At 58.0% G+C, this 18,148-nt stretch overlaps 1 protein-coding gene across 1 annotated transcript in view; it reads left to right on the forward strand.

Annotated features, from left to right (window-relative positions):
- Positions 1-12,524: 12,524 nt before the first annotated feature.
- Positions 12,525-18,148, forward strand: part of WNT3 (Wnt family member 3) — a 42,164-nt gene continuing 36,540 nt past the window's right edge. Inside the window, exon 1 of the mRNA XM_087826268.1 lies at positions 12,525-12,672. Within this exon, the coding sequence (XP_087682394.1) occupies positions 12,593-12,672 (80 nt within the window). The 5' untranslated portion in view covers positions 12,525-12,592. The remainder of the gene's footprint in view (positions 12,673-18,148) is intronic.

Below are 18,148 nucleotides of genomic sequence, written 5' to 3' on the forward strand. Positions count from 1 at the left end.
GCTTAAAATCTCTCCGAGCCTCCGTTTCCCCAATAAATAGGAATAAAGCTAGTCTTTGGGCTGGTTGTGAGGATTAAATGAGATAATCCCTGGCTGGGATGAGGATTAAATGAGATGCCCTGGCCAGTGTGGCTCGGCTGGTTGGGCGCCGCCCTGTGCACTGAAGGGTTGCTGGTTCGATTCCTCCACTCACAGGCCATGGCCTGGAGTTGCCCTGACACCTGCTCACTCCCTTGGATGATGGCCTGGAGGAAGGTGTGATGTAGGAATGGAAAAGGCTGGCAGGGCACTGCCCACCCACCCACACAGCCCCTCAGACACCCTCCTCCAAGCACTTTGCTTCCAACCATCAGAAAAAGGTCACTGCAAATATGCCTGCGACGCTAAAGGGGCCCTCCTAGGTGAGTACCCTTCTGCAGGGCACAACCTGCACAGGTGCGCATGTCAATCCTAAAGACGTGTATGGGGTCAGTCCTCTGTCCTGTGAGTGGGAAACAGCCTCACTGACCATTAGCTATCCCTCCAAACCTTCCCCATGCGCATTCCCAGCAGAGACCCTGCCTCCTTCCTGTGTACCCAGCCTCAGCCCTTTGGAGTCACCTCTCACCCTGGCTCCTGGGTGGTGTGGGTCTGGGTTCACATCCCAGAGCCAGCACTTACTAGGACTGTGATCTCAGCTAGGTTACACGGCCTCCCTGGGCCTCAAGTCCCTAATTTGCCAAGTGAGAGTGGTGTCAGCTCTCACATGGGGCTTTCTTGAAGATGAAATGGAAACATCAATGTGCCAGGACCAGGGCCTGCTGCCTGCTGAGTCCCCACCATCTGCTCCCCCCCCCAAATGTTTTTCCCGTTTCTACTCCAAACTCCACCTAAGGAAAGAACACACAAGCATCTGGCTACATGGGTAGGTTATCTCTCTAGCCCTGTCATTGAAGGCGAGGGTGGATTATCCAAGTACAGGGGTGCGAGGGTAAAACAAATGATATATGAAATACTTGCAAGACTCCTAGACTGGGCTCTTCCTGAAACGAAGGGTACTTTACAATCTGGAACCCTTATTCCTGGATTTCTTCGTTTGCACATCTGGCTTTTTACTTTTTCCAGGGAATTACTGAGCAGCACACCTGTGGGTTAGAAGGACAGGTCAGCTGGTGGCTTCCAACCAAGACATCACCCTGTGGCCTGGGCACCTCTGCTCACCTCCAGGCTGGCCTGCAGGAAGCTGATGGCTTTCTCCACCACAAGTTGACTTTTACCTGGAAACTGTCCCAGCCTCCTGAGTATTATCAGGTGTCAGGAGCTGTGCTAATTCATTTCACGATATTATTTCCCCCTCCTGGTTTCCTCAGAGACTGGCACCGCCATGGTTGCCTAGACAGCTTTTATTCATTGGCATTTGCAATTTTACATACCTTTCTTCGTCTTTCTGACGCAATACAACACAAAGACATACAGAGGGTATATTTGTTTTGTGTCCTTAAAACTCTATTTTACATAGAAATGCAAAGAATAGTCTAATTTCAACTTACTTCATGGTGCCTCCCTAGAAACCAGATTCAGTAAAATTCAAAAACCCACCAATTCTGAGAAATGCAGCGCTTGCCCCTGGGGCCCTGGCTTTCCCTGGAAGCCCCAGTTGGAATTCTGATGCCCCTGTTCCCTCTGCACCTTTTTGTGCTTCTTTCCTGGGAAGCAGATGAGGGTTTAATATCTGAGGCGAATTTCAAGGTCTGTGGTGAGGTGCTATTAATTGCCCTCCCTGCCCCCCACCACTTGTCAGCATCTCCCCAGCTGCTGTTTCTAGAAGCCCCAGCAGGTGTCACTGTGACCCTGACCATCCTCACAGGCCCCTCTTTGGGGCCTGTGCACACAACACCTTTGAGATCTGGGGGGGTTCCCAGAGGTGGGACCTCAACTCTAAGGAATCCCACAGAGAGGGGCCTGTCCCAGAGAGAAGGGTGCTGTTTCTGCTTCACTATCTCCCAGAGCCCTTTTAGGGAAGGAAGGGCTGTGGTTCAGTGAAGGTTCAACCTCATTGTCAAGGAGCTAGGCAGTGGGTACAGAGGGTGGAGAGTGAAGCTGGAAGAGGGGGCCTAGACCCTTCTCCCTTCACTCCAAGCAGGCCAGATCTCTTCTTCCATTGCATTAGGAGAGTGACCGCCCCCCCCCCAACCCACCTGACTATCAGCCTTGAGCTCTGGGGACAAATCTTGGTGACTGCTAAGGGCCACTAGGGGTCAGGAATCACTACACTGATGAGGAACCAGTAGGCACAAAGGGAGCTGTATGCCAGGGAGGCTTCCTGGAGGAGGTGAGTGTGGATTTAAGAGATTAACTCATGGCCCTGCCTCATCTGAAGAACAAGAGAGATGAGGAGCCTGCCTAGGGGGTTCAGTACTGTCTGGGAAAGGAATGCTGACAGGTGAGTTCATCAATGACCATTTTGGGGGACATTTCTGGGATTGGGGTGGGCTTTCAGGAATTCTCCCCTTACAAGCCAGAGAAGCAGGAGCCACAGACTAAGAGAGTGGGGGTGGGAGGAGCTGGTAAGGGGTTAGGAGAAAATAACAGGAGGCAGAGTTGTGAGAGGAGAGAGGGAGACCTTCCTTCCAGGTTAAAATTGGGTCATCTGGATGGGGGAGGGGTGAGACAGCAGAGGGAGAGGCAGGAGGCAAGGATCACGGACTAACCTGTGGCCAGCCTTAAGGACAGGGCTGAGCCGGGCAGGTGTGTTTGCTTCCTTGAGTCCGTGGCCTTTCTTGGGATGAAAAGTCAGTGACAAGCCAGGGAGCTGAGCTTTTCCATGGAAGGTGCTCAACACCTCCTTTTATAAAGCCCAACCAGCTCTCAAAGGGCCCTGCAGAGCTTCCCAGTCCTCCCTCTGGCCCCTCTTTCTCCCCCTCACACCCAGTACCTGTCACCCCCACCCCTCCAGCCACTGCCCAGATCACCACTACCCACCCCATCCCCAAGCCTCCCTTCCCCCCAGAGTTGGCAAATTTGCCCTTTTGGTTATCACCTCATGGAGATCTGGCCCTTCTGGCAGCAAGTGTTGCCACCTGGAGTGGGGCCTGGCCCCGGCTGAGGATAGGAAAGACTTGAGAACCAGTAAAAACACACACTTCAGCAGGAACATGATGTAAAGGAAGTTGGAGGGAAAGCCACCCTCCCCAGCAGGAGCCCTGAAAGATAGACAGACAGCTCCTCCTGGGCAGTCTCACCCTACTCCTTCCTTGGGAATCCTGCGGCCAGGACGCTGCTCGCGTGGGAAGCATCTCAATGCACACGAGACGCAGAGGAAGGGATTTCTTCGAAGACACCATTTCTCATTTTGTCCAGAACTGGCCTCTCCTGAGCTCCTTCTAGGCCACCCCCGGTTCAGCCCGGCCAAGCCTGTGGGCAGCCGGCGCCCTTCGCCCCAGCAGGGAGCAGGCCAGGGAGCCGGGCGGGTCTCCAGCGGTGCCCGAGGCCCCCAGCCGGCCGGCCGCCGGGGGAAGTGGGGCTGGGCTGCCCCCATTTCTCCCTGACACTAACTCCAGGGCTCCAGAGGGGGCCAGAACGCAGGCCCCAGCGACACCGCAGAGGATCAAGAGGACCTGCTTGTTCTCTAATTAAACCGCTACAGGAAGCGACAGGAATTGCGGCCCGTTTTCAGCGGGAGTGAGACCAGCACGTTGAAGGGGCCCTTACACGGGGAGCTCACACTCGAGTCAAATAAGTGCGATGGGTGGGCCTCCAGCCAGCGTCCCCGCGCATGTAGGCTGGCCTACGGGGCCTCTCTCCTGAACGCTCTGTACACAAGCCCCGCCGTGGATGGCGCTTGATCGACGGCCAGGGCCCGGGATGCTTCAGTCCTTGTGTTGCCAATAGTCCCCACCCTCTGTTGGTTGTGTGGTGGACTCTACATGGAAACAGATGCAGTCACTGACTGGGCTACAAGGACACATCCCCAAGTGCCAAGGCACAGCCTAGAGCAGCCTGTTTCCGCCCTGGGATGTGTGACAAGGACCAAGGGGCCAGAGTGCAGGTTGGGGACTTGTCAGAGCCCCAGCCCACCCTTCTAAGTCCCCTGTTGAGGCTTCCTAGACACCTAGACACCCCTAGGCGTGCCAGTGGCCCGCCCTGAGCCAACAGAATCCTTTTCCATGGATGTGCCCTGTTGGATTTCCCTGGCCTCCCCTCCCAGTCCCCGCCAGCCCCTGCCAGCCTCCTGGGGCCCCTGGCTGCTGAGTTTCAGCCCCGAGGTGGCTGCGGCATTTTGGTGGCCAGGGCCAGCGCCTTCCCTGAGTCCTTTCCCATTGCTCTGTGGCCCAATCTCCTTCATCCATAACCCCCAAGAGTGGGGGCAGGGCTGGGGGCGAGAGGGGCTCTCTCCAGGCAGTGGCAGGGGGCGGGGGCCAGGGGCTCCCCTAACTGCAGAGGCTAGCCTTACACACCCAGCAACACATGTCCCCCTTTATGGCCAGGGCTTTCTCTCGGTGCTTAAAGGCAACTGTGAAAAGAGCAGGGCTGATTCTGGCTGCCTAGTCGTCTCCTGGCAACAGGCCTGGCAGGAGGTCTTTCTTTCTCCCCCCCATCTCCCTTCTCTCCTCCACCGCCCCCCTTTCTTTTTTCCCCCCTGTGTCTTGTGTTGTGTATCATTAAAACTTCCCTCCCAGCCACTTCGCAGCCAACAACCAGGCCCTTCTGGGGCCAGTTCCTTTGGGGCAGCTCAGCCAGCCGGCCCCAGGGGTGGGGGCTCTGAGAGGTCAAGCCCCCAGAGACAGGCTTTGTGCTCTGGAACCAAGGCTTAAACTCAATCTGGCAACCTTCGGCACGTTCACGAGGGGCAGCCAACAGGACCGCCCCCTCCCTGGGCACCTATTCCTCCTCTCCTTTCCTCCCTTTCAGGTCTCAGTCTCTTCTGTTAGTGCCATTAGTGCCCCTGGGCACTGCCCAATCCCTCACCTGGAAGGACAACCCTCTGCCAGATGCCTGCAGCCAGCTCTAGCCCAGTGTCCTGGTCTGGCCTGCAAGGGACAGGGACACAAAGGATGGTGGGCCACAGAGACCAGCCAATCCATGAGTGTTGGGCCCAGAGGACTCCTCACTTGGCCACTTCTATCTAAAGGGACACTGAGACCCAGAGAGGGTAAGTGCTTTGCCCAGGGACACACAGCCAGAAAGCTGGGGGTGGCACTCTAGTGTCTGGTCTCGCTCTTCTGTGACTCTTTATAAAACAGGTGGCTCTCTGAGCCGATGCACTTTCTGGGCCCTGACCTGCCTACATATTGTGCAGGGACTAAGGGGTGTCTGAACTTGATCAGGCCACCTAAGGCTCTTCCCCTCCCCCACTCAGAAAGCCTCCATCAGACCTAGACTGGAGGGGTGACCCATCACCCTGCCCAGCTCCTCTGGACAACTGGGAGACAATTAAGCGTCCTGTCCACCTCCTACCACCACCACGAGTATCTGGGTCACGGAGGCCTGGTGCCAAGCCCCCCTGTCATCCAATGTATTCATAAGGCTGGATGTGTGGCCCCAAGTCCCCTATTTGACACGTCAGGGTGGGATGATTCTGGGTGATTCTCAGCTTGTGGACAGGGTAGCTTCCAGATCCAACTCCAGTTCTGTCAGCTGTATACAGCCTAGCTCGTTCCCAGGACCCCTAGTCCACCGGCAGGAGCAGGCCACCAGGAAGATGCCTGGCCACACCGGCTGGCTCCTGCAGGGCGCCCTGACTGGAGGCACTCAGCTCAGTCATCCCCAAGATCCCCTGTCCTCCAGACTAGGCGTTTCCATGCCACATTCACACTATAGCTGCGTGCAAACTGTTCTGTTTTCTCAACACTCTTCTTAAATTGATTCGCTTTGTTCTTAATTACTTCAATAAAACGGAAACTTTTGAAGACTATGATTTTCAAAAACGTGATTTCATTCTAACCAGAAACTGCCCCACCCCCAGCCAAAGGTTCTAAATGATCTCTTGTTATTAGGAAGGGATCTTAGTAAGTGTTGCATTAGTACCAACAGACTTTCTCCTTGACGGTACTCAGGAGTGAAGGAGAAGGGAACAGGGAACACGAACAAATGAGTGTTTTCACTGTATCTAAAGTTATTTAACACCACACTTCACCTCGTGGGGCAGCCATGATCCTCTCCAGCCTCGGAGAAACATTACCACTAGTCATGGAAATGCTCTCCAGATTCCAACCTTTGGCCAAATAATATTCCAACTTTCTTAATTCATTATCACCATTGTCCCTCAATCATCAGACTGTCTGGTCAAGATTTTGCCATTTTGGGGGTCACAAGTTAATAAGTCTTAAGGTACCAGCATTTGTTGTCTACTATATGCCCCCAAGTTCTTTGGGTAAATTATACCATTTGACCCTGTGAGCTGTGGAATCAGTATTCCCATTTGCCAGATAAGGAAACAGGCACACAGAGGCCTAAATCACTTGCCCCAAATTCACGGCTAAGCAGTGGAGCCAGGATTTGACGTTCTGTCTGATCATAGAGCCCACGCTCCCCCTGCCCACCCCCCCGGGCAATATTCTGACTCCCTCCCTGCAACCTGAGGCTTTCTGAGCAGCAGGGACAGACCTTAGGAAATCATGGCCCCTCAGGTCAGAGGGTGAACCACATGCACAAAGGCCTGAACATGCGGGTGGAAGGCAGAACACAGCCCTCTGTCCCCAGGCAAGCCTTCCACCAGCCCCCACGAGAAGAAGCAACCTCAGGAAGTACTGCGAGCACCTGTCCGAGGGCTGCTTCTCCCGCACTGAACTCGGGGAGCCTGGGGAGGTGGTGAATGGAGGGCTGAGATCACAGGTGGAGGCGAGAGTGTGGAAGGAGGGCAGCTGAGCTGCTGAAGCTTTTTTTTTTAATAGAGATTTAATTTACACGTCATTAAATTCACCATTTTAAAGTGTACCATTCAGTGGCTTTAGTATATTCACTAACTTGCGCACCCATCACCCCTATCTGATTCCAATTTTCATCACCCCCCTGGAGATACTGCCGTCTGTTAACGAAAAGGCAGCACCAGATGGAACTATATTCTGGATTAATTTTAAGCCCCACCTCAAGCCTACTTCCTCTCTTTTGTTGTTTCCTCTCCCCTCCGCCCTAACCCCCTACGCTGTCAGAGCGACTCTTCAGCTCCAGGTTCCAATTACAACCTTATCTTCAACAGACTGAACCCCCAAACCAAGAAAAAGAAGCCTAACCAGCCCTTAAAGCAACTCAACTAGTAACAAGTCATCTAACTGCCTTATACCAGACACTATTGCAGGAGGATACAGATTTCAGTTCAGCCAGAGGACTTTGGTTGCAAGTAACAGCCAGAGGGGCCTAAACAATGAGGAAAATGTATTACTTCACATGACAAGAAGTTCCAAAGCAGGACTCCCCTGGAGTCAGCTGACGTCTCAGCCATGGTGTCAGAGACCCAGCTTCTTTCTCTCTCTGTGTTCTTCCTCCACTAGCTGGCCTCATCCTCAGGCAGCTTCCCTCATGGTCACAGGATGGCTGCTGCAGCTCCAGGCATCCCACCCGGATACAATGGTGTCTAAAAGCAAGGAAAAGGGAAATTTCTTAGTCTCACTGGGCCCCCTTCTATGTGTCCAGGCTCCCTGGACCCAAGGCCAATAGCAGGGCCCATCCTGAAGTTCCAGCAATGGCTGCTGGGGGTTGCGCTGCTCTGGGTGTTGGGGTTTCAGCAGTCCCATAAGGTTTAGATTTCAGAGTAGGAAATGGACAACATTAAGTTGAACAACTTAACCGATATAGTTGATGTGTCATGTAGTAAGGTAAGGCCAGCATTAAGAGCTATGCGAAAAAATAAATTGGAATAAGAGGCTCAGAGGGCCAGGGTGAGGAGCCTCTAGTGGCACTCAGGGCCTCTCTGAAGAGATTTTGAGGTGGGTCTCCAGTGAGCAAATCCTGGAGGGGGCTCCTGGGCGCCTGAGGACAAACCGCTTAGCTGAGGCTGACAGGGGCAGAAGGAGCCACTCAAGAGAGGTGCTCGTTCCTCAGCCCCTAAGAGAGAAGAAAGAAACCCAATATTTATTATTCACCATCCGCGGTCTGGCATTCTGTCAGCACTGTTCTCATTTAACGCTGACAACTCCCTATGAGATATAAAGCATTATCTCCACCTCTCACACGGAATAGAGGAGGCTCAGAGATAACTGGCAGCTGGCCAGCGGTGCCTCCCCCCCCAATGCTTTCTGTTGCTCCCTCCCTTTTAAGACTTTGACCCCAAATCACTTTCCAAAATGCCCTTGGGGAACTGGAGATGACTAAGACTGAGAAGCAACTACTGTGACAGGGAAAACCCCTCACATTCCCACAAGTGGCACCTATGATCTTGGGGTGAGGGTGGGCCAGGCCAGGAAGGACTCCAAGTCGTCACCCGGCCCTTTGCAGCCTCCCAGATCTCCACCGGCACAAAGCTGCTGCAGCCGCAGGGTCCCTGCCTGGCAGTACCCAGGACTGCAAGTCTGCCAGGGACCTCACATCCCCTCTGCCCCCCTCCCAAGGGAGCCACCTGGGTTGGGAGGAGAGGGGAGCCTGAGCCACACACACTTTATCCCCAACTAAGCTCAGGGATTGCAAAGTAGATTAAGGGCATTCACTCACGAAGACGCCTACTTAACCTGGATCCCCAAAGATCTGGGCTGCACACCAACAGAGGGGAGGGCCCCTGGCCCACGGGGCGGGGCGGGGCCCAGGAGGGCCCCCCTTCCCCGCCCGCAGACTTCTTGCCTTATCAGCACCGCCACCAGGGGGTGCGGTGGGGCCAGGGGATGGAAAGGCTGGCAGGGTCGGGGTACCTTGGCGCCTTCCACTGACATTTGCTGCTCACCAAAGTGCTTACCCTGTGCAGGCCATCGGTATTCCCAGGACTCTACCTCTAGGCTGGGCAGTTTAAAGAAATCTTGTTCAATTAATTCCTGCGCTCACCACCCCACGCTATGGCCCGCCTGCCTCCAGGTTGCCCGGCTTTCTAGAGGCTTCCAAGGAGCTCGCTTGAAACCGTCTGCGGCTCCTATAGCTGCTCTTAGCAGAAAGCTCAGAGGCCCTGCCTGTAAGTCGGGGGATGTGGAAGGAGCCCCCAGGCGCCGGCTCCGCGCGGGGCTGCGCGTTGATGACGCCTCTGGCCGAGCGCACCGGCTGCTTCGCTCGCCCGCAGCAGCTTTCCGCCTCTCTTCATCCCCAGGCCAGCCTGGGCGCCCCGGCACCCAGCAGCCCCCCGGCCTGCCCCGCGCAGAAATGAAGGGCACAGCGCTCGATGGAAGATTTCTCCCCCCTCCCCGCGACGGACGGGCAGCCCCCTGCGGGCGGCGGGGGCCGGGCCTCGGGCTCTTTGTCTCGGCGGGGCCTCCGCAGGGCGCGCGGTGGAGCGGCGCTGAGGCCCCCGCGGCCCGCGGCCCGCGGCCTGCCCCGGGAGCGCACATCAAAAGGAACCGGGGGCAGCTGGAGAGGCGGGGGTGGGATGCGGGTGGGCAGGTCGGAGGCCTGCGATTTTCACGCACATGGCACAGGGTGCTTCCCGCATGCCGGCCCCAGCCCCCAGGTCCCTGGCCCTCGCGGCCTTCTTTGCACCCTTTCAACAGGCCACCCTCCCGTTCTGGGTCCGCCCCGGGGTCCACCGCACGGAAGCCTCCACCTCCCCACTTTAGCCGGCCTTGAAGCAAATTTAACCCTTTCCCCATCGAGTGCAACCCACCCTGCGGTCCGGGGTGCCTATCGGAGAGAAGGTGTTTCCGTTCGTGACACGTGGCGCGGGGCGCCCTCCCCCTCCCCCGCCCGGCAGGGACCATTCCTGTGTTGCAACCGGCAGCGCTGGGCAGGCAGGAGGAAGGAAATTAAGCCTGTGTTGAAGGAAGGACACCTGGCAGGGGAGGAGAAGGGGATCAGGAATCCCCTCCTCTGGGGAGCTTTCAAGTGGGGGGGAAATCCCCACACATGCCTCGGTTCTCCAGGGGCCACGCAGGGCCACACACAAGTTCCCACAGCGCCCCACCAGTCCTCTGCTTCCTCGGGCGCGCGCCCAGCGCAGATCTGGGTTACCCGCTCCCACCCACTTGTTTGCGGGCCTCCTTCCCCGGTGCTCATGCCCTGGGTCTCTCGGTGCTCTCAGGCTGCCTGGAGGAGGCATCAGATACATGTGCGCCCAGGGCTAATGGCTGGGCGCGTCTCTGCCAACCTCTACCCCACATGCAGCCTCAGAAATCTTTTGGCCCCACTGCCCAGGGCTGGCACCTGTGGAATCTTGGGGTCCAGAAATGACCCCAAAAGGCCATCTAGTCCAGCTCCCACTTCCCAGCCACGCTGAATTTATAGTGGTGTCTTGGGGGCGGGAAAGGTAGCCCCTCAGCTCAGGAAGGCGATTATGGCGCTCTGGAGCGCCCCGCACCGTCAGGCAGGATTTGAGCTCCAGCAGGCACCTCTGATCAGAAAAGCAGCTGGGAGCCCCTGCTGGGTAGCACAGAGGCCCTGTTGGGACCTAGCAGGCTATTAGGGATGTGTGTGGAGAGCTCTCTACCCCTAGCGCCGGGGCCCTGGGGCTCCGCAGTTAGGGACAATGGCAAATCCACTGTGACCTCCTTTCCAGGTGAATCAGAAACAAGGACCCTCGTCAGCGCACCACGAGGGCGTCTGCGGCCTCCACCCCACCCACTGTCCCTGGGCAGGTTAGGGCTTCCTCCTTTGCCCCCCTCCCCCCCCAGCCTCTCCCGTCCCCCTCCCCCCTTCTTTCTCCCTGGGGTCCCTCTGCCAGCCCCCCTCCCTCTTCTGTCTCTCTCTGTCCTTGTGGCTCTTGGTCTCTCAGCCACCCTCTCTCTCTCCTGCGCTCCGTCTCCCTTTTCTTTCCTGCCCTCCGCTCTTTCATCTCTCCCCCGACCCCCCCTCCGGTCGGGCTAGGAACGCAGCAGAAGCCGTGACAAGCCCGGGCGGCTCTCCCGACCCTTGGTGCCCGGGGGCCAGTTCCCCGAGCTCCCTGCGCCCGCAGCAGCCGCGAGCGGAGGGAGCGCTCAGGATGCGCAGGGCCAGCGGGCTCGGGCTGTGGGCATGGGTGGCCCAGATCAAAGGCCAGAAACGTCTGGCCCCCTGGCATGAACTTCCTCCAGTCGCGCCCCCCACCTGGTGAAAAGCCCGAGCGTGAGGCCTCAGCAGGACTGGGGGCTGCGCCTCCTGCCGCGGTGCCCTTCGGCCCCTCTCCCTGGTTTGCTTGCTCCAGCCCAGGCCCGGGGCTGCTCCGGGGCCCCCGGGGCCTCTGGGGCTCCTTGAGTGACCAGGGAGGGGGCTTGCGGGGCAGGCCGCCCCGGGGACGGGGGCGACTCCCCCCAGGGTCTGCCCTCCACCTCAGCAGCGCTCGGGGCTGGGACCGAGGTGCTTGGCTCTGTAGGGGGAAAGGGGGAAACGAACCCACGGGGCTCGGAGGGCTTTTTACCCATGGCGAGGGGTGGGGTGTTCGGGTGCATCTGGTGTCCACGCTAGGAAAAGGGGCGTTATCGCCGAACCCCAGGCTGAAGCCAAGGGCAGGAGAGTTGGGGAGGGGGGTGCCTGGAGGGCGGCAGGGTGTTCCGCGGACCCCGGCAGCTTTCTGCGTCGCCCCCCCCACAGCGGGTCATCCGCAAGATCCAAGCGGGACCGCGGGTCGCGCTTCCGACCCGAGCCGGAGGCCGGGCCTGAACCCCTCGAGGAGAAAGTGACCCGGCTCCGGAGCAGGAAACGCAACTGGCCGCCGGTGTCAGTTGCAGGAAATGCAAAGGCAGCAGGAGGTCCCGATACCGATCTGATCCCTGACAAAGACTCAAATGACACCCGGCTCCGTCCCCCGGCGCCGCCCGCGGCCAGACCTTCGGGCCTCCGCGGACCCCTCCGCGCGCCCCCGGACACCGGGAAGCGGCCTCCCGCGGCCGGGTCGAGCGGCCGGCGGCTCCCGCGCCCGGCGGGCTGGCTGGAGGCTGGGAGGGGTCGCATTTCCCACCCCGCCCCACCCCCCGCGACCCTCGGATCCTGCCCTGCCGAGCGAGGCTTCTGGAAACATCTCTATGCTTGCCACTGTCGATTCCTCAAGGGCCCAAGGCCCGAGGGGTCACGGTCCCCCGAGAGAAAAGGAGACACCCGCCCCTGCCCGGGCCGACCCGGCACCACGTGAACGCCCCGCGTCCAAGCCCCCGCGCCCTAAGCCTGGCTGGCGGGGCGCCGCGGCGGTCCCGGGGCAGCCAGAGGGCCCGGCGCGCCGCGCGCCCCACCTCCCCCCCGGTCCTCCCCGTGCCCGGGGCGCGGGCTTTGCCCAAGTTTGCGGGGCGATGCCCTCGGCGGAGCCCGACGCGCGGGCGGCGCGGGCGGGGCGCGTGATTGACAGGCCGAACTACAGACTCCGCTCCCCCCGGGCCGCGGGCGCTGATTGGCTGCTCGCTGACATCCTCAAACCCGGCTGCTCCGCGCTGGGCTCGCAGGGCGCTGCGGGCGGAGGTGCGCTCCCGACAAGCCCGAAAGTCATTTCCAACCTCAAGTGGACTTCGTTCCAACTGTTGGGGGCGTCGCTCCCCCTCTTCATGGTCGGGGGCAAACTTCCTCCTCGGCGCCGCTTCTAATGGAGCCCCACCTGCTCGGGCTGCTGCTCGGCCTCCTGCTCGGTGGCACCGGGGTCCTCGCCGGCTACCCAATTTGGTGGTAAGACTCGCCTCTTGTCTGCCCGCGGCCCGATTTCTCCGCCGCATCCGGGGAGGTGGGGGGCGCCGGCCGGGGGGCGGGGGGGCGCCGGCAGGGCCGGGCCGGGCCGGGCCGGGGGGCCCCTTCCCCTTGCCTCCTTCCAGCCCCCCACCCGCGCACCCCTCTTGGATTTTCTGCTGGTGTCGCCTTCAGAATCCAACTCCTGGCTTCTCGGATAATCACCATTTTCCCTGCCACTCGCTGCGGAGGCTGGAGCACTTTCCCCGTCTCAGAGGGTCTCCTGCTCCTAGACCCCCGCCCCCCAGCCCCCCGCCCATCCCAGCCTGGGGCCCCGAAGACCCTCCATTTGCTCGCAGCTGGGTCGGTGGAAATCCAGCGCTGACCTGGGGCCCAGCCGCTTCTCTGCTCCATTTTGGGGTCTTCATGGGCAAAACCATCTGTTCCTTCCTTGCCACCCCCGCCGCTGCCGGCGCCTCCGTCAAGAGATTCCCCACAATAACCCCCTTTTGCTTTCCTATTTCAGACCCCAATGGCGTCAGGGACCCCAGGGGCAGGGGCATGGGGGGGGTTCATCAGACTCGCCCCACTCTGCTCTAGATTGATCTTGAGCCTCCGAAGTGAACGTGGTGGTTTGCGGATCCGAGATGCCATTGAATTGGGATCTGATGTATTTCTTGCCTGTCCATCCTGGCGAAAGGGGGGGTCCTTGAAAATGCAGTTGTTCCGAAGGGGGTGGGTTTGCTTCTTGACCGAAAACCCAATTCTCCTGGTTAAATTCGTTCCTTTTGGAAAACCGAGGACCGAGGAGAAAGGGAGAGAGGGAAAGGAGAATTCCATCCCCGAGAAATGCGGATACAAAAGACATTTTTAGTAAATAAGGCGAGGAAACCAGGCGCTGTGTTTTTTGGGGGTGTGCATTTATGGGGGAGCTGACTGAGGAATAAACAGCCCTCTGGGAGCCTCAATTCCAGGGAGTCCCCTTGTTTTCCAGGAGGCCCCATTGCCCCCCGGCAGGTCCCAGAGGCCAGAGGGGAAAGACACACTGAAACCAGTTCTCTAAATTACACCCACCTTGCCTCGGCCTCCAGCCCCCTGCATTCCGGAAAACTTTAATTAAAGAATCTTCCCCTCCTGGACATAGGACAGCCTGGGCCTGGGGGGCGCGAGGCGAGGAGGGAGAATTCAGGATCTGTGAGTAAGAAGAGGGGCTGTGGAACCCGGGGTGAAAGTCAGAGAGGAGAGCCACCAGGGTGTGGTGCCACCTGCGTGTCCCCCTTTCCCTGTCTTGCCACCCCTTCTCTAGCCTGGGGTAGGGGGAGCAGGGCCAGGAGATTGGGGGCCACACCCCAAACCTGCCTCCAGTTGTTTGGGGGTGGCAGTGTTTATTTCTGGATGTTTGGGGGTTGGGATGGGGGCAGGAGCAGGACATGGCTGAGGATCTCTGTTTTGAAGGTGCTGAGAGTTGCTTCCAGGACAGACACCGAGGGGAAGCCTTTCTTCTGCCCCAGCCCATCCTTCCCTTGGCACTGGGCTGGCCCGAGGCCTCCTGCACATAAAGAAGTCTGTGGGGGGTGGCCTGGGCAGTGGGGATTCCGGGCTGGGGGCTTTGCCCGCTGCAGGAAAGGCTGCTGGGGAAACCAGTCCTGCCCCTGTGGCCCTTCCTGACCCCCTTCCCATCCCCCTGCTAAGGCCACGCTGTTCTTTGCTTTCACAGGGACCCTGGCCAGGGGGAGGGTAGGAAGGGGAGGTGTGGAGCCCACAGGCTGCAGGGATGAGCGGGGAGACCAGGTTCCCCTCCCTAGGAATTCTGACTTTCACCCCAGGGACCACAGCCCCTCTTCCCTGGGCAGTGCCTGTGGGGAGGGCGGGGGCCGGGTGTGTAATGGTGTATTGAGGAGCGTCTAGATAGGAACCACCCAATAGAAAGATGTTGGGAAAACCTGGAAAGCCAGACATTGGCCCAAACATAATTCTGGACACATGGATTGTTTGGGGGTTGGGGGGACAGGGATGCTGCTTTGTCTAAGCAGAGACCTGTGTGTGTGTGTGTTCTGGGTCTATGACTTTAAGGGGTGTCATCAGTACACTAGTGTGCAACTGGGTGACCATGGATGTGAACTCGTGGGAGATGTACCTGGGGTATCCACAGGCAGTTACAGGATGTACGGCATACAAGTGTCAGGAAGTGGCTGATACTATGATGTGTGTGTGTGTGTGAGAGAGAGAGAGAGAAAGAAAGAGAGAGAGGGAGAGAGAGCCTAGAAGTATCTATGCTCATGTTAAGGTCAGCACCTGTGTCTGCTTATGACACTGCATGACTGTGTTCATGACTGGGCATGTGAGTGTTGTGTGTGTGTGTGCGTGCGCATGTGTGCACACGCCTTCATGACAGTGTAAGGGGAAAGCCCCACAGATGTCTTTGTGCATGGATATCAGTGCTCATGGACACGACCTGATTCTGCTTGTAAGTCTGAGTGTGAAGGATGTGTCTGGGTCTGCCTATGACCCTGTCTTCAAGTGCCAGTGACCACGGGTGGGCCTGTGACTGTGGATACGTTTGCACACGTATGACCTATGTGTGTGAGTGACATCCTGAGATTGGGTGCATGGTCCTGGAGGGACAGTTCAGTAGGAGACAAAGGTCTAACAAGGAAGCTGCAAGGGGCATGGCTGACCTGGGATCTGCTGGGCGGTGTGGGGTGTGGGGTGCAGAGCTTCCTTGGCACAAGCGTATCCTGTCTGCCTGAGGACTGTGGTCAGCAGCCCTCTCCTCTTAGGCCAATTGTCTTTGGTCTTGGAGCTTGGGTAGAAGGTGAGTCACCTTCTCAGGGTTGGGGCCAGGGCCCAGCTGGGACAGGGACAGTAAAGTGAATGGGCCTCAGATTCTTGTTCTCACTCTGTGCCCCGGGCAGTCAGATTCCAGGCCAGTTAGCATCTGAGCCCATCAGGATGCCCCTGCCTACTTTGGCCCACCCAGCTCACACATTCCCCAGGAGGGATTTACAGGGGAAACCTTCCCGCTGGGATTTCTATCTGTGCCACCCTCAGGAAGGCACCCCCACCCCCGCGTCCTGCACCACAGGCCTCAGCCCTGAGAGAAGGTAGACCAGAAGGGAGAGATAATGGAAGGAGATGTGCTCCAGGGCCCTGGCAGAGCTGGGACAGGAAGTGGTGACAGCAAGCACTGATTTCTGGAATTCTTGTCAGCCCAGTGAGTGCCTGGCGGAGGAACTTGTCTTTCTTCTCCTTGGGGGAGAGATGAACTCTTATTAGGGCCCAGCCTAGTGCCTACTACATTCCAGAGGCAGAGGCCCTGATTGGAGGGGCCTATGCTCCAGGTCGGGAGTGCACCCCACTTCTGTGTGACCCACCCACCTTGGCCTCTGTTTCCCCACCTTTCACTCAGGGATCACCAGCCTGCCCTGGGGTTGGGGTTGGGGGCAGTGTTCTGCAGAAGTCAAGGGCAGTGAGCTGGGAAATACACCTGAATTCTCTTTCCACCATCCTGAGATCCTTTCCCCCACTCAAGTGCTTGCCCTAAGCCCTGCCTCAGTTTCCCCATCTGTCAGGTGTCCTGCTGCCTCCCCCACCCACTCCCACCTCCACCCGCCTTTCAGAGGCTTGTGAACATGTTCAGTCAAACCCCATGGGGGTCAGTGGGCTGGGCCCAGGGAGGCACCTGGAGACTGCGGGGGAGGAAGGCCCCCGGGCCAGGTGTTAACACTTGTAACAGGCAGGAATTACAGCTGGCTGGGGCTGGGGCTGGCGAGGAGCTGAGCTGGCTGGAGGCTGTTGATCCCACAGACAGACAGACAGACAGATGAGCAGATACCAGATCGAATGGCCGGGCTTTAAGCGGGTGGTCTCCCTTCCAGGGCAGGTCTTTCCCTGAGGGGATGTGGCAGGGAAATTAATCCAGGTCCCTTGGAAGTGAATTAACAGCCCTCCTGACCACCCCACATCCATTATGGGCAGAGCTTGGTGTCCAAAGGGAGTAAAAGTGATGGCTGATTTTTTGTCTTCTTCTGATGGGACATTTTGCTTAAAACAAACAAAGAAGCAGGTCAAACGTTATAATAATACCAGGAGCCTGGGGCTGACTTACGTTCTTGGAAGAACCTGCTTTAATGTGTGGGGAAGGCATGGGGGAAGGGGCAGCTGTCAGGGAAAGTTCTCCTAGAATTTCATAGCATTTGTCAACAGCTCTGGGGCTAAGAGGTGAGCCATGGGTGGAGTCTGGTCCTGGGCATCACCCCTCCCCAGGGATCCTGATGACCTCAGATATGAGGCAACTGCCCAATGGGAAGGTCAAAAGTGGCAGGAGCTAGACCATGGTGCCCAGTCCTTTATCGGGCACTCTCTCCTCCCTCCATGCAGTTTTCCCAGTGGCAAATCCAGCCAGAGCCCAGCAGCACCCGGACTCTCTGGCACCTGGGTGCGTGCTCAGTCACTGATGAAGATGGAGAGGGCTCTAGGTGGAAATCCCCAGTGAACAGACTCAGCCAAGCAAGTAGCTCCCATCCTGCTCTCTGCAGAACTTAATGCTAATACACCTGAATGGGACTCAGGCAGATGTAGAATTGAAAAGGTGATATGCACACAAGGTAGGGGAAGGGAGCTATGACCCTGGGGCTTTCTCTACACTTTGAATAGGTCTCTCCTTTGTCTGGGCAAGAGGCTAGGAGAGTGAGGCTGGGGAAGGAGAGGTGACTCTTTCTAAGGAGAATGCTGCTAACAGATCCTTCTGGGGAGAGTGGGGAAAAGGAAGACCTTCCTGGCCTCAGAATGCAGTGAGCTGGGGCATTGAGGAGGACCTGGTCCTCCAGACTTTTCCAGCCACCCTATGTGAGCCACAGAATTCTTCTAAAGCCACCAAGGAGGGACAGACATTCTCTACCCTCTGTCCCTGGGTGGGGGAGGAGCTTTGCCTCCTTCAAAGGTTAGGGCCATCCTGATACTACATCGACCTGTTCATATTATTTTGTGTGCTAGGAAGAGCTTAGAGCCAGGAGTGGAGAGAGCTGAGTCTGAGTTCTGAGCTTACCACCCACTGACCTAGCATGAGTCCCTTCCCCTCTCTGTACTTCAAGTCCCTGCCTCCCTCTGGGTTTCCTTTTTCTTGACCACACTGAGGGGTCCCTTCTGCCTCTGGGAGTCCATAGGACTATGACAGGGACCCGATTCATTGCTCCATGCGGCCCCAGTGCCACTCCCCCGGTGAATCTGCCTCCCCCACCCATCCCAAGCCCATTCAGACGGTCAGAGCCTGGCTTAGGAAGCCCAGCCCTTTACTTCTGCAGCTCCATCTGACCTAAATTCCAAAGCTGGCTGCTCCACTCTTGCCGAGCCAGCCTGCTTGCACCTCCAAACCTCACTTCCCCCAAATGCTCACATTCCTCTGGAGCCTTCCCAGATTCACATCTGGCTTTTTCATGTACTACCAAGGGCAAGTTAACCTCTCTGAGCCTCAGTTTCC

This window comes from Miniopterus natalensis, chromosome 17 (genome assembly GCF_054644295.1).
Source record: "Miniopterus natalensis isolate mMinNat1 chromosome 17, mMinNat1.hap1, whole genome shotgun sequence".
NCBI classification, from domain to species: Eukaryota; Metazoa; Chordata; class Mammalia; order Chiroptera; family Miniopteridae; genus Miniopterus; species Miniopterus natalensis.